This window comes from Gymnoscopelus braueri (genome assembly GCF_963280865.1).
Source record: "Gymnoscopelus braueri genome assembly, chromosome: 9".
Classification (NCBI taxonomy): Eukaryota; Metazoa; Chordata; class Actinopteri; order Myctophiformes; family Myctophidae; genus Gymnoscopelus; species Gymnoscopelus braueri.
Window position 1 is genome coordinate 26,147,154 of NC_137610.1, and position 16,636 is coordinate 26,163,789.

The following is a 16,636-nucleotide window of genomic DNA, read 5'->3' on the forward strand; positions in this document are numbered from 1 at the left end:
TCTGAATCGGAATCTGAACCAAATCAAGGAGAAGTGTTATTATGAATGTATTAAAGAGACAAAAGAAATGCATATGGTCATGGTGTCATGGTGTCATCAAACCAATGTCTCATTTTGATTAGTTATAATGGTGAATAGACTTTATATTTTAATCACATCTAATGTATTTTATTTAAAAAATAAAATAAAAACCTATCTATGTGTACAAGAGTTGACATTTTGCAATAGTGTGTTTATAGTATTTGAATTTTATTTGCCGTTTGAATGTTATGCCGTTTTTGTCTTGCAACATAAATGCATAATAAAAAAGTATGCAAAATACTTGTATTGAATTAAATTTTCTTCAGTAAAATGTATGTAGGCTATAATCACAAATCACCATTAACCTTTTCTATCATTATAGAGGCCAATACCATACGCTATGTGTAATTCTTCGGCCAACATTTAAAAATCTATTTTAATTCCTCACTCTACTCATGTTAACAAAATATCGTCTCTGCTGGGATTCAGGATTCAAATTCAAAAATAGCAAAAGCACGTCTACGAGTTCGCAGTTTTGAGCTTGTAGATCTGCTACTTTTGATGCTTTCGTGTGACGCTGTAGTATGATCAAGTAGGGCGTTCATTTACGAAAAAACACAAAAAGTTTAAATATGGAGATAGGTTTCTGACCGACAGCGACGATATTAAACATGTTCTATCAACAGCTTAACATTCCGTACACTTTGTTGTTAAGAATTACTGGGACCAGGGGCATCATTTGGGGTACCAGGGCATGGCAATTGGCAGTCCAGTATACTGTATACCGTAGCTACTTTTATTGAGTTTGACCCAGACCCAGTGGTTCTCAAACTTTTTCATGTCAAGGATCCCCCAATTTGATATGTATATGGCCGTGGACCCCCATCTAAAAATATTTTGTGCCAGGGACCCCCCATACAAGATTTGTGTTAAAAAGCTTAAAAAATATTCCAAATGTTAAAACTTTTTTGCAAGAATGTTTTTGAAAATAGCAGATCTACAACGCGTCGCAACGCGAAGCAAAGCGACACGTCGTGGCTTGTAGATCGGCTATATTCAAATAGCCAATGTATATCGAGCTCAAGTGGATAAACTGAATTGAATGCAAAATAAACTCATTTTGCAGGGAACCCCCTGGTACCCCCCCCCCCCCCACTTTGAGAACCAATGTGCTAAAGGACTATCATTAATCCTTGAGATGTACAGAATGTTATCTGCCACAGGAGGGGGCTGTCCTACCAGGCTTGTCATCATCACAAAATCACAGTATGCTGATGAAAAAGGAAAATAGTTAAATTAAAATAATGCCTATAAATGAATAAAAAATCATGCATTCTCTTTTACTTTGAAAAGGGCACACAAAATATTTAAGATTTCTTAGATTTGGCAACAGTGGCTCTTGTGTCAGCCTTGTTAAAGGTCTGGCTCTAGAGAGGTGACTAGCTCTGGGGACATGTCCAGACAGAGTTTCTGTAGACTCCTATTGGCAGGTGTTAGCTCAAGTGGTCATCCTCGGGACAAAGGGGGGCTATTGACATAATAATCCTGAGCATTGTTCCCCAGCCATACTGAAAAGCCTCGACAAAAACAAATGGAAGTTCCCTCAGCAAACCACTAGGTGTCAGCCTAAAGACATGTCCAGACACTGGTACCCTTTGCAGAAGCCTTCCCCAGGGAATCCTCAGTGGTGTAAAGTAACTAAGTACATTTACTCAAGTACTGTACTTAAGTACAATTTTGAGGTACTTTTACTTTAATGGAGTATTTCCAGTCTATACTTTTACTTCTACTCAACTACGTCTCAGAAGCAATTATTGTACTTTTACTCCACTACAATTATTTGAAAACTTGTTACTAGTTACTTTGCAGATATAAATACATTACATTATAAACCATACATTAACCACTTTAGCCCTATTTTATACCTAGGCTATTTAAAAATAGCCGATCTATAGCTCACAGTCACAACGCGATGCGTTGTGAGCTATTTTCAAATATTTTAGTACTTTTACTTTTGTTACTTTAAGTACATTTTGATACCAATACTTTTGTACTTTTTCTCAAGTAATTTTTTTATTCCGGACTTTTACTTGTAACAGAGTACTTCTACATTGCAGTATTGATACTTTTACTGTAAAACATCTGAGTACTTTTTCCACCACTGGTTACAGTACTGAAGTGAATGTGCTGGGTTATATGTACAAATCTGATGTTTCATGTCTATAGCCAACGTAACACTGCTTGAGATGTGTCTGAGATTAATGGCAGAAATGACATTTGGCCATCTTTGTGCCCTTATATTGTTAGTACAAACACAGTTGTTCCTCATCCATTCTCATCAGCTCATCCATCCTCATCCATCCAGCCTTCCATCCATCCACAATGGAAACAAGTCTCCAGGACTTTTTTGTGTTAATCCTTTTAGCCTAAATGTCTGACTGTACCTCTGTACCTGTGCTGTTTACATTTCTGACAAAAGAAAGTATTCAATCAAAAAAAAAAAATCCATCCTCTTCGTAATATCAGAGTTTATTATCGCATCACAGGTTACATTATTTATGTGCATTCTGGGAACCCATCACCAAATGAAAAGGAAAAAGAGCAGAATCTGTTCTTGAGAGATTACATTATGTGTAAAGAAGTGGGTGAAATTCGTTTTTGTGCGAGCTTCATCGTTTTTGTTATTTTCAGATAGAGAAAAGAAGTGTGTGTGAAAAATCAAACAAACTCGAGAGAGAAAAAAAAAGTCAAGGAGAGGCTAAAACCTAAGATATCTACATATACACACACATAGCATAAACCAGCTGGTATACATATTATGTTCATATAGTGACCTTAAATTAAATCTTTAGAAACCTCAAATCTACCATACTGTCACTGATTAGAAGTACTGGTGCACCAGTCTAATGGTCAGGTGATCAGATGGTTATAGTATATAACTCAATGAGTCTCTGCCCACCTCCCTTTGACCTCACATTATATGATCCACATAAAATCAGTGTGCTATAATACGAAGCCACGCATCTAGTCTTAAATTCCACTGTGTGAGTATATGATAGACAGACAATGATTCAGTACATGACCCCTGTCCCAAAGTGATCCTAAAGTCTACAGCCAGTGCCAAATGCCAAAATCTGAGTCAGAAGAGGAGAAACAACACAGCAAAGGTTGGCTCCACACACACAAATGTTAATTCAACTTTGGGGTCTGTCTGGGGTATATTATTACTGCCACTCCTCCTCCTCAGCGTGCGTCCACTGAAGAAGAAGAGGACATATTTTGCCGGTTGCCGTGCGTAAACGTGGAAACAAACGTCTATGGAATTGTTCCACTTTTTTTCTTTTTTTTTGTGTGGAACTCTCACATTCTCTTCTTCTCCGCACGCACGCACGCACGGACGCACGCACGCACACACGCATGCAGGCAGGCACACAGCACACACACTTTTCCTCCCTTTACGCACTTTTCCATGAAGCGTCGCTGGCAGTGTTGCCAGGTTTTGTGAGAGAAATAAGCAACCAGTTCTAGGAAAACAAGCCCAAAAGAAGCAACTTATTAGGCCACGTGAGTAATTTACATCTATATTCATCAGCTTGAAAATAGCCAATCTACGTGTTGTGAGCTAGTAGATCTGCTATTAAAAAAAAAAATCTTGAACATGAAAGGGTGGTGAACATGTTTGAATATTTTTTATACACAAATGGCACAAAAGTGTCCCTGGCACAATTTCTTTTTCAGATGGAAGTCTGTGTGGACAAATACATATATTCAGGGGGGTCCCGTCCTTCACTTCAAAATGTTTGAGAAACACTGGTTTGAACAACATTAAGGAACGAGCCCAAATAAGCAACAACACTTTAGAAACAAGCCCCCCAAAAAAACCTTAACCCGCAAAACCACCAATATCTACAAGCAAACTTCACAGAAAAACAAGCTCAAAAGTCGCTTATAAATAAGCCGACATGGCAACACTTGATGAAGCGTCGCTGGACCATTTTTACCATCCAGTGGAGAGGAGGAGCGAGGAGGAGGAGGAGGAGGAGGGGGGAGGAGGGGGGGAGGAGGGGGGCAGAAGGGGCGTGTTTTGGTATATAATACTTCTCCCTGAGAACTTTGTGCCTGTCGCCTTGTCTTTGGGACAGCCTGCCTCTCTCTCTCTCTCTCACACACACACACACACATCATCATCTCTGTAGCTCTGCCTCACCAAACCAACTGGGGAACTAAACTAACTCACCTGCGATCATCCCTCTTTTATCATCACGTTAACTCACACCGCTGTCAGTCATCTTGACATGGAGACCCCGCTAAGACACGGACCACCACACCACTCACTTTGCCATCACACCTGCCGAAGAACGGAACACAGCAGAATGAAGGTAACGCAAACCCAACGGAATATTATGTGGTTCTACACTACAGCCTCAGCCTGTGATGAGCTTAAAACTCTAATATCTCCCTCGGATTATAGGGAATTTTCTTTAGTCCAGCGGTTAAGACGCCGGAGTCCCGGGGGCCGGGTTCGAATATTGGCTTTTGTGCGCTTTTCGGTTATGTGGTGCGTGCGTAAAAAAAAAAAGAAAGACATTTGACAGGCTCATAGACATGTAGCTGTCTTGGCACAATAAGGAAAGCAGCAGCTTCGGGGCTTTGTACTTTTGCTGTTCGTTTTTTTTTTACCCTCTTTTGCGCTATTTGGGGACATCCATTATTTGCTTGCCTTGCAGCAGAATAATTCACTTGATGCCTAGATATAACGTGGACTGAGCATTAAAGATGCGTGCCTAAGGTGCCTTATAAGTGCAACAGGTCAGAAGTTAACCACTTCGACCCCATATGGGTAACCGGAGTCCCTCAGGGCTCAATACTAGTGTTAATACTAGTGTTTTCTATCATTGTGGGGAAGGCTTTCACTGAAAATAGCAGATTGACAAGCTCAGAGCTTGTCGATCTGCTCTTTTCAGCGAAAGCTTTCTGCACAATGTACCACCGATGCTGGGGTTTGAGTGGTTAAACAAGAAAATACAAATAAAAGAAGAAGAATACAGCTACGTGGACATACTGTATGTTCTACTTCTTTGGCGTTAATTGTGCGTCCCTCCACTGAGCTGGGAGCAAACAGCTGGGCTCAGAGCGGCAGATAGGGGGCGCTAGATCTGCGGGTCACTGAGCTCATCACAGGGTGAGCAAGGGGGAAATATATGCTGAGTTGTGGCTTTTGAGATAGTTGGCTAGTATTGAGCAGCCGGTCTTGCAACTTGTTGTGCAAGATTGTGACAAACACAGAGATAGGGTCTCGTTTTCCTCCAGAATAAGCAATTCTGCCAGGTGCCGTGGCATGATAACGGTTGATAACGGTTTAAGAAAATCGCCAATTAAGGCCTAAAAGGTGCATAAGCCCTTACATAGTAGACTTTTTTTTAAGGGTTGTTGGCTAATACACAACAGAATTTACTGTACATATTTTACTTTTTGATTACTACTCGTTTATATGATGTTTTTTTTTATCATAGTATTGCATAGTATTGTATATTTCTGTCATTACATGTTTCGATGAATTGAGTACACAGGACCCCAATGGGAACAAGCCACAGTGCTCTCTTAGGTTTAATCCTTTTAGCATCCTTTTGTATGGAACTGTACTTTCTGTGCTTTCTTTGCAAACTGTTAATAAGGTATTCAATCAAATAAAGTATTCAGAATCAGATGTTTCATTTGGCATGGTCCATTTTTCCCCAGATGACAGCAACTCCCTCTGACTTTTGAGTTGTCATAATTTGATAATTTGTAAAGTTACTTTAAACGACAGTCGAAGAATTTAAATAAATGCGCTTGCACAGCCATGTGGAATATTATTGTGTGTACTAATGTTGCTGTTTCCCCTCTTGCAGGTCAAGAAGATGTCCTCTTCGAGCAGAGCTCTGGTGTTTGCTCTGGCCATGACGCTGTACATTATTGAAGTTGCGTCCGCGGAGACCCTTTGTGGCGGAGAGCTGGTGGATGCACTGCAGTTTGTCTGTGAAGACAGAGGATTCTATTTCAGTAGGTTTTACTGCTCAACCGCCATTTATGTGCTATTTCATTTGGTCTATTTATTTCATTTTATTTTTTTATTTAATTTTACTGCTGAGTCGGCTTTTGTGCATGCGTAATAACGCTCGTCTGTTGGGATCTCTGTGTGTGTGGTTGTGTGGAAATGTGCATGTTTGGTATTCTCTGTGTGTGCGGTTGTGTGGAAAGTTTGCATGTTTGGTATTGTTACACGCTCGCACATGCACGCAAGAGAGAAAGAGAGAGAGACAGAAAGAGAGGGAGACAGACAGACAGACAGAGTGACAGAGAGAGACAGACAGACAGACAGACAGACAGACAGACAGACAGACAGACAGACAGAGACAGAGACAGACAGACAGACAGACAGACAGACAGACAGACAGACAGACAGAGAGAGAGAGAGAGAGAGAGAGAGAGAGAGAGAGAGAGGGAGGGAGACAAACACAGACAGACAGACAGACAGAGAGAGAGAGAGAGACAGACAGAGAGTGAGAGAGCTTTTAGCCAGCTGTGTGGCTGTCTCTCTCTCTCAAGACGTGTTGGCTGCTGTGCTGAGTGGGCGCATTCTGTCGCTAGAGCCCATACCTCTGATTGCATATGAAAGGTCGGCGTTGCTGTGAAGTCACACACGACTCAATGCGACACAATGGGCCGCTTGTTTACCAGTGCATTCCGCCGGGGAAAGTAATAGCACCCCAAGAGGCATACAAGTCACCTCAGCACCAATGTTCCCAGGCTTTAGGCGGCCACACTGGTGATTAAGAGAGAGAAAATTTTTTTTTGATGTCAGACTTTAATCATTCGATAGTGACAGCATCATTACCATAAGTGATGATCATTATCCTCTTTGTGGTAATAATGCAAATAGCTGTCAAGGTAAATATCCTGATGTGAACGTGCTGTAGCTGTTCGACTTTGAATAGGGCAAGGCTTTGCTTGAACAAACAAAGCTCAGATGCAGAAATTAAATACACACAGCTGCCTCTCGCTGTCCTGGAAGCATATAGTGGAGGGAAAAACACTGGACACCCTGAATTTCTAAATATTAGTTATATCCCACCCACTGACAGTCGACTTCATTGTGTGGCGTTAGCCTCGGAAGCTTCTCTCCCGGACTCGGAGAGATCATTATCCAATTTGGGCCAACATAGATTTGCTCCCCCCCGCCCCCTCGCTGTTTCTCTCTCATGTTCCTCTTCCTGCAATCAAATCTGGCCTGCCCTCTCATGAGATTTCTGCAACATTGTGTGGGGCTTCAAACAAGGCCTTTATTGATCGTGGATAGTGTTCCCCTGTGCAATGTCTTAACCCTCCACCCCCTCACCTTGTTCTCCTATACGTTATACCTCTTCCTCTTCCAGTCTCACTGTCCCCCACCCACATTTTCCCCCCTTCTTTTTTTTCCCTTTTCCTATTTTTCCTTCTGTTTTGACCCTCACTCACCCTCTCTTTGGTTCTTTTTTATTCTCTTTCTTTCAACCTCATTATCTCCCTCTGCCCCTCCTCTCTCTCCCTCTCCCTTTCTCTCTCTCCCCCTCTCTTCATTCTGTTTATCTCTGCTGAGTTGGCAAAGGACAAGGTCACAGGAGAGTGTCCATTTTAGGTATTTACTCATCCAAAGAGCGACTGTCTGTGTCTGTCTGTGTCCCTGTCATTTCCCCCCAGGGTGTGTGCCACAGGTCCTGTTGTTTACTTGTGGATTTTACTCATGAAAGGACTCCCAGACTATACCCAAAAACCCTTTACAAACAAAAACCCTTCTCGCAGCCAGCCATAGATTTAAGTTTATCCTCTTTATATAATGACCGTCCAAATAATCCACATCACTGGCCAGCGAAAGACACGATTGAGTCTTAATTTGCTGTCAGAGTGTGCTGTGTGCTCGGGTCTTGATCCTGACAGGATTTCCTCCTCCTAACAGACTGTCTCTCCTCTCCCCCGGCGTCCTTTAGGTCGACCAACCAGCAGAGCTAGCAATCGACGCTCCCAGAACCGCGGCATCGTGGAGGAGTGTTGTTTCCGTAGCTGTGACCTCGCCCTGCTGGAGCAGTACTGCGCCAAACCCGCCAAGTCAGAGAGGGACGTGTCGGCCACCTCTCTACAGGTCATACACACAGTGATGCCCGCACTAAAGCAGGTACGTCTCAGCAGCAACAAAACACCAGTATGGGAAAACCTTGAGTTCTAATCTATCTGTCCTGCCATCGCCCATATCACTGTTCTGTCCTGCGCTTTGCCCCCATGCACCTGTCTGTGAGAACAGACTGAAAAACCCACGTGAGGACAGGTTTATCTCGTTAAAATGGTCAATGGTAAGCAATTATCTTCCATGTAAAGTGCTGACCGTTGCGGAAAAATAACGTATTCAGGTAATGTTAGAGTGGAGGCAGGGTCACACTCAGGGACGGGTGTGTGTGTGTGTGTGTGTGTGTGTGTGTGTGTGTGTGTGTGTGTGTGTGTGTGTGTGTGTGTGTGTGTGTGTGTGTGTGTGTGTTGTGTGTGTGTTGTGTGTGTGAATTTGAGAAACTCAGGACTACTGGTCCATAACAAAACAGTGAGTTTGTTCTGAGTGTGTGATTATTAGTCACGGAACACTAACCACTCCAAAAACTGGCATGCATTTAGAGTCCTGTGGTCAGAATCACCTCAGCTGGCTATTAGAACCTCTTTTGTTACAAACATGCATGGAGATCTTCAAAGCACTATGCCTTTTCACTGGAGGCACAAGACGTACTGTAACAGTGGCCGCGCTCCAGGCCCTGCCTGAATGGATTCTCGCCCTTTATGCTTTTATCTTCTTTCTCTTTTTTAAATCAATGCTGCTATTCTTATTCTTTTGAAATTTTGAAGGACATAAATGAACAAGCAAAACAAAAAAAGATACGTGACTGTCGGTATGGCCAAGAAATCCCATCTCTCTCATGAAGAAAGAGAGAGCCTGTTGGGGAATTAGTTGGGACAAGTCCCCAGTTGGGACCTGTCCCCAGTTGGTCCGGGCAGGGGAGCGAGTTGATGGGTACATCCTGCTCTGAGGGCCAGCTGTTCCTAGGCTATTGAGCGGCCCTGGAGTGAATGAAGGGGGATAAACACTCTTCAAGTGGCAGAACCAAAACAAGCCATTCAGATGGAGCACTGGCTACTCACGCATAAATTCTAGCCCAGCCACCACCACTCCCACACACAGTCTTTCTCTCCTTCCCTGGCGCTCGCACAGTGCAACACAGAATGCCGGTTGAAAGAGTTTGTTGTGTAAAGATAGGTTTCAGAGGAAGAACGCGTTTGTAAGTTATCTGGTTGGATCTGTGTGTGTGTGTGTGTGTGTGGTGTGTGTGTGTGTGTGTGTGTGTGTGTGTGTGTGTGTGTGTGTGTGTGTGTGTGTGTGTGTGTGTGTGTGTGTGTGTGTGTGTGTGTGTGTGTGTGAGTGTGTGTGTGTGTGTGTGTGTGTGTGTGTGTGTGTGTGTGTGTGTCTGTGTGTCTGGGGGGGGGGTAGTATTTAGTGGCTCGTCAGGCAAACAATGACTCGTTCCTCATACGATGGGAGTGACCGCCTTTCCCTTTTGACCGTATGTTAAAAAGTCTGCAGCACTTGTTGACAGCGTCTTTCAGCAAGGGCAAATCAAAACAGGGACGAGTCAGGGGCGAGCCGCATCTGTTGTGGCGCTCGCCATGATTTGCCGCTCCCAGAACGACGTCTTGATTTCCATTTCTCCCATGTCTCTTTGCTGCAACAATGGCCTGTTTTTTTTTCTTCTTTTTTTTTTTGCTACATAAGAGGGTTTCGCCCCCCATTTGTCATGACAAGCGATACAGTATCTCATCATCATCCTCTTCCTACCCCCCCCCCCCCCTCTCTTCTGCAGGAAGTCCCAAGGAAGCAGCCTCATGTGACCGTGAGGTATTCCAAATACGAAGTGTGGCAGAGGAAGGCGGCCCAGAGACTCCGGAGGGGGGTCCCCGCCATCCTGAGGGCGAAGAGGTTTCGGAGGCTGGCGGACAAAATCATAGCACAGGAGGAGGCGGAGGAGCACAGGTCTCTGATCCGGCTGACCAGCGCGCTGCCCCCGGTCGTGCTCCCCACGGACGTTAACCACAAATGAGCCCCACCGACAGCCCTTTGCACAGACAAGTTTGGAGGAAGGAAAAAAAAAAAGACTAGGGGATTATAGCTTTGTCTCTGACGTCATTTCTGTGGCAGTCCTCTCTGACCTCCCCTGCCCTGTCCGAGCCCACCGATCCCCCTGCCCCCCCAACCCCACCCCACCCAACCTCACCCCTGCTCTCGTCCACTACTTCTTGACCTTCTGCCCCCTATAATGCCCCCCTCCCCTCCCCGCCCGGCATGCCTTCACATTCTTCCCGTCTCAAGTCTTTCATTCCCTCTCTCTTTCATTCACTGACACAAAAGGCACACACACAAACGATGAACAAAAAGTTAACAATTTGGCTGAATGCAATTCAGGTGGATCCTTAAGTTAAAGAGAAAGAGGAAAAGGAGAAAAGAAGATAAAAGAGATCTATGGCTTTGCGAGTGTCAAGAGGACACCCGGCGGAATGTTGATTTTTTCTTTTTTTTTTTGTGTGTTTTTTGTCCTTGCGGAAGACGACGAGAAAGTGAAGAGCAGCTTGCATGAAAGAATCCATTCCACAACACTTTCCTGAGGCAAAAAGAAAAATCTCTGTTAGTTCTTTTTCTTATTAGTTTGCACCTCTAACTATAAAGGGACTTCCACACTGTAAGGAATTATTTTGTAAAATTAGATTCCTGTTCCAGCACCTTTTAATCACAAACAAAAAGCAGAAAAGAGTCTGCAAAATTGCACATTGCCACGGATTACGTCAAAGTAAAGAAAAAAAGGCACTATTTTTTTATGAACAATGAACGTGTAGCTTAAAAAAATGTCATGGTGCTAGCTTTGGGAATGGACTCAAAGAAGAGGTTGAAAAGCACGTTTTTTTTCTTTGAATGAAATATTAAAACTTTCCGTTTTAAGGAAAGTGTGACTTTAAGAAGAAGAAGAAGAAAAAGAAAAAAAAGGAAAATAACGGATATGGGGGAGCTCCTGGCAGTGGCAATGTAAAAGGGGGAAGTGTCACTGAGAAGACATGGGCTGTGTTAGCGATTCTGGCTAACGGCTTGTGCTAGCGGCTGCTCATCACTAGCTTGCCATAGCGTAAAGTGGCAAGGGGGACATGAGACCCACTCCCTGCTCCTTCCCTCCCGTACCTCTTGAGGATGCTGGAGGCGGGCTGCTGTGTGGGGATACATAACGGGGCACCGTGGGCCGCCTGGATTCATGGGACAGTGCTACAGTTTTTGGGACAGTACTTCCTGTTTGTTTTGCCAAAGCGGCTTTTGCAGAACTGCTCTTGACAGGAAGTGGCATGTTATATGGACACAGTGCGAGTGGGATAATAATGATTATATTTTATTTTATCTTCTTTTTTTTTCCTGTTTTATTTTCATATCAATGTTTTCAAGGAAAAAAAGGAAAACCCTGTCAGTTTCTGGTACCGTGACATTCCTCTTTTTTTTTTTTTTGCAAGTTAGACATTTTTTTTTCTGTTTTTGTTTCCATGGTTACTGTTATAATGTTTTATTTTACAGTTCTAAAGAAAGGCACAACATTTCAATTCAAAGGGAAAAAACAGCAATAATGTCAACTAACATTTTTATTTTTTATTGTATATCAGTAGTATTCACAATGCTTTTGCCTGAAAACAAATACTTGAATATATATATATATATATATACATAAATATATATAGATATATAATTAGTTTCCAGGGACGTCATGTTATATTTCCTTTTAGTCTGAGCTGTATCTTGCATAATGAGCCGCCAAGCTTTTTTGTTTTTTGTTTGTTGAAATACAAATAAGGGCACTGTATAAAGGCATTATTTATTTTGTTATAAAAAATATATATATGAAAAATTGGTCCAAATAATATACGTAGCACTGATGCTCAACTGACGGATTTATTTTGTATGATCTCTCTTTTTCCAATTGGAGTTGTAATGCTTTTTTGTAGATGCTTTGTACCAAAAATATTTCCTTTTTTTTTGCCACAGTTACTTTAAATTAATATTTTAACAGCAGAAATAGCCTGGATTGCTTAGGCATGTTATGTCACAGAAAATAGGCACATACTCTGAATACGCTGGTCTGCATGGATTCTCAGAAGCCTGCCAGGGTTATCTGTTAAAAAGAAAACATCCATGAATTACTTTTTTTTGTGTTTTGTTTTTATTATCAGATAATTACTGTTCAGCATTGCATTGATTGTACTCAACCCACTATGTTTTTTGAAGCCACTTTAGTATTGATGGCGGGGGGTGGGGGGGGGGGGGTGATCAGACCTTCATTAAATCATGTCTTTTTAAGTGTACACAGTGTCTTATCATGTTGGGTAAAAACGTGCCAGTGCCATTGATTTCTGTGGTTGTGCAGTCGGCTCTCGCAGCCACAATTTGCCCTGTCAGTCTTTGTGTAGTTTCAGAGTGACATCAGTTAGTCATTGTGTGGGCGCCCTAATTGGAGATAATGATGTCACAATGACGCTACTAACCATCAAAGGTCAACGAATGGTCACTGTCCATTATGGAGAGCATATTATTGTTCACTGCCCCCACCACCCTCCCTCCCCAGCAACCCCTCTTCTCTCTCTCTCTCTCTCTCTCTCTCTCTCTCTCTCTCTCTCTCTCTCTCTCTCTCTCTCTCTCTCTCTCTCTCTCTCTCTCTCGCTCCCTCTTTCTTGCTCTCTCCGTCTCTGTCTTTTTCTCTCTCTCTCTCCGTCTCTCTTTCTCTGTGTCTCTGTCTATCTGTCTCTCTCTCAACCCCTCTTGTTTGAAGTCCCCGGATCTCATCCAGTGTCCCCCATTTGCATTTGCAGCGGGTACTGAGGTGGGGGGGGGGGGGGTTGTCACGCTTCCGAATCTCGCCCTCCACCTCCGCAATGTGTGCCCGTTATGTATTTGATGAAGGGCTATTACTATCACACTGAACAATGTTTTTTGAATCAGTCAAAAACACTCAGGAAAAAAAGCCAACAGCCTCTCTTGGTCTCTGCCTAGGGGGGAGTAGGGGGGAGTGAAAGTGTTGGCTGAGTGGAAGGACTTGAGGTCGTTTACCCACGCACACCGTCACAATGATACAGCTCTCCACAACATGACAAACCACTGTGTCACAAACATGGTCACTGTTGTGTGACACACTGTCGTGTCCTCATATTGTGTAACGCCACCCATGGAAAATGGAGACTTAATGGATCCCCCTCAGCCCCGCTGCGGTGAAGATTGGAGCCAATACTTAACCACTGGAACCCTATTCTTGGGGGGGGGGGGGGTATATTCTGTGTAAATAGCCAATCTACAAGCTCACAACACTTCACGTTGTGAGCTTGTAGATTGGCTATTTTCAGTGGAGAGGGGAAAACAGGAGGGTGCTTAATTTGGACCCCTGGGGGGACTTCGGTCTAATAGGGTTTAAGTGGTTAATAATAGTACCCCGTTCCCTGATGCCTATGTCCTGTCTCTGATTATATTCCACTTCAGTTGTGTAACAAAGCAGTGCAATTATTATTATTATCATTATTAATTATTATTATTATTATTATTAATTATTATTATTATTATTATTATTAAATGAGATTCCCCTCTGATGGTAATCTCATCTCCAGACAGCGACAAAAACAAGTTTTTTTTAATTTTCTATTTTTTATTCTATATGTTTTCCTGCTAGGACTGCATTCATTCACTATTGTAATGTTGGAACAGGCTACTCTAGTGTTTCTTTTTGAATGGCGTTGAAGACAACCACTTCTTTTTTCGCTGAATATGAAGGGAATTCCTGCCAAGCAAAATGGCAACTTTTTTTTGTTTGTTTTTTCTATGTCAGTAGCCCACTCAGCCTGTGTGTATTTTATTGATTTTAACCTCTGCACGCTAGAACGTCCGAAATGCACAATTCATGTACTTTCATTTTTAATATCAATAAAAGAAAAAAAAAACATTTTATCAAACATCCGGCATCTTAAAGATTTATTTTAGATTTGTGTTTCATGTGTTTCACCTGCCTGCCCCGCCCCCCATCCCGGGTGTGTAGATTGCACGTGTGGATGTTGGAATGAATGGAGGAATGTAATGTTGAGCTTTGGAACCGTTTTTGAAAATCTTTTTATATCATTTAAACGTCATGTGCTGTTAAATGATTTAACATCTCTTCGGGAGTCACGGAGAATCTCCTAGCTTTTAGTAGCTCGCCTCTCTCTCACTCCCTCACTCATCCCCTCCCTCTCTCCCTCTCTCTGTCTGCAATAAGCTTATGGTATATACACAGTAAATCCTCTGTTTTGATTTATCCATTTGTAATACAAATGTAATTTGGTTTAAATGAACATTAAGGAGACATATTTTCAAGCTAACGTTATAGAGGTATCATTAGGGGATATAGGGTTAACTGTGCCACCATGCAGACCACCAGTCGTAGAGTGGCAGCCTGGTGGGCTGGCCAGCTGTAGTATGACACTTCTATCTATCTATCTATCTATCTATCTATCTATCCATCTATCTATCCATCTACTCCATCTATCTCCCCCTCCAACCTGTGAAGCTGGCAGCCCACTGAATCATCAAGCTCTAGGCTAAGTTTACATTTCACTCATACCCACCCACACACTCTGTTACCGGGCAGATCACAGCATGGCATCCCCCCCGAAATGGAATCGATTTTGCACGCATGGGGTTATCTCAGTGCAACCCAAGTCTGTCAGCACCGTTTTCATGTCGCTATCAAAGAGTTTGAAGTGGAGAAGTAGAGCCACAATCCTCATTTCCTTTGGCCTCAGCATGAAATTCTGCCTCACAGTGATTTGATGCACATGTGTTTGGTGCTGGGATGAGGTTGAGGGGACAAGCTGCTAGACTGCTATTGTGAGCGGTGCTACAACTAAAACTGTGTCCTGTGTTTTATGGCCATAAACTGCTCAATTACCTTCGCCTGTCTCATGAAACATTATTGCCTCACTAAGGAGTCCATCTCCCTCCAACAGAGAAAAACACTTGGTCGGAGGTGTGCGCTGCCAAATCCTGGGTGTTAATTTATCTCAGAGAGTGTACGAACGGAAGCAAATGGACCCCACAAGGGTCCATTTGCTTCTGTTAGTTCACTCTCAGAGTCACACGTGGATTAATTAACACAGACTTTTACTGTCTATCTACAATGTTCAAAATAAGCTCATTTACGTGGCATGAGGGCAGGCAGCCTTGAACATGCGCGTGTGTATGCACACACACAGACACACGCACGCACACGCACGCACACACGCACACACGGACACACACACACACACACACACACACACACACACACACACACACACACACACACACACACACACACACACACACACACACACACACACACACACACACACACACACACACACACACACACACCCCATTATCAACAACAACAACAACAACAACAACAACTGAATTCAAAATTGGGAGTGAATTAAACTCTTCATTGATCATCCACTGGCTTCAATCATTCACTATCAGACACCTGTCATCATCAGGACCTGTGACTGGTTAACAGCTGTGTTATGATATTCTCACAAATATGAATGCATTTGCACTCACAAGCTTACTTTGAACGGACCTATTCATGCTGACTACAGGTGTGTAGACAAAGAAACAACAAAGAAAACAAATGAACTTGTGGGAACCCTTTTCTGCCCCCGTGAGAAAGAAGGTAATTTTGATGTTTAAGAAAAAGTTTTAAAGTTATGTTTACAATTAGGAAAATGTTTAGGTTGGGGTTTGGGTTATATTGAATGAAGCATTTGGGGGTTATGTTTAGGGTTAGGGATAGGGATTCTGAGGTTAGGGTTACAGCTGGGTGTGGTTGTAGTCAAGGTGAAAGCGAGGGTTAGGTTGGGCCAGCAGGTTAAGTAAAAATTAAATTTGTAATGAAAATTTGCTTTTGACGTCCCCGCAAAGATAGCAAGACATGTTTGTGTGTGTGTGTGTGTGTGTGTTTGTGTGTGTGGGGGTGTGTGTGTGTGTGTGTGTGTGTGTGTGTGTGTGTGCACACACGCGTGCGTGTGTGTGCGTGCATGTGTGTGTGTGTGTGTGTGTGTATCTGCGTGCGTGCACGTGTGCTTGCCTGTTCCCTGCAGCTGTTTATAGCATCCTGAGAGGCGGTAGATGAGATAAGCTCAGATCAGGGACTCTCCGGTCCTCGGGGCTGGCGCGTCACCGCTGTGCCTGATGGGGCATGATTTGGCACAACATAAGTCAGCCAGAACATACCAAACCCATGCTGTGCCAAAGCTCTTACTTGTTTTTCCACTTGCACAACTTACTGTAGATCTTGTCAAAATCATGCAAGCTCTGGCGCACTTAAAATGTGCTATGCATTAATCTACAGTTACAATGTGCTATGCATTAATCTTCGACCTAAACCAAGGATTTCTATGCAGTATATATACAGTATATCTGATTTGACTTTGGAAATGAAAATTGATATCTTAACTCAAAATAACATTTTGCTGAAGTTTC

At 42.9% G+C, this 16,636-nt stretch overlaps 1 protein-coding gene across 1 annotated transcript; it reads left to right on the top strand.

Moving 5' to 3' along the window:
* Positions 1–4,153: 4,153 nt before the first annotated feature.
* On the top strand, positions 4,154–10,304 carry igf2b (insulin-like growth factor 2b). Its single transcript, XM_080436748.1, has 4 exons — positions 4,154–4,400; positions 5,913–6,063; positions 8,028–8,212; positions 9,936–10,304. The coding sequence occupies exons 1-4, from the start codon at positions 4,317–4,319 to the stop codon at positions 10,170–10,172; spliced, it is 657 nt and encodes a 218-aa protein (XP_080292874.1). The 5' UTR covers positions 4,154–4,316; the 3' UTR covers positions 10,173–10,304.
* The last annotated feature ends 6,332 nt before the right edge of the window (positions 10,305–16,636 follow it).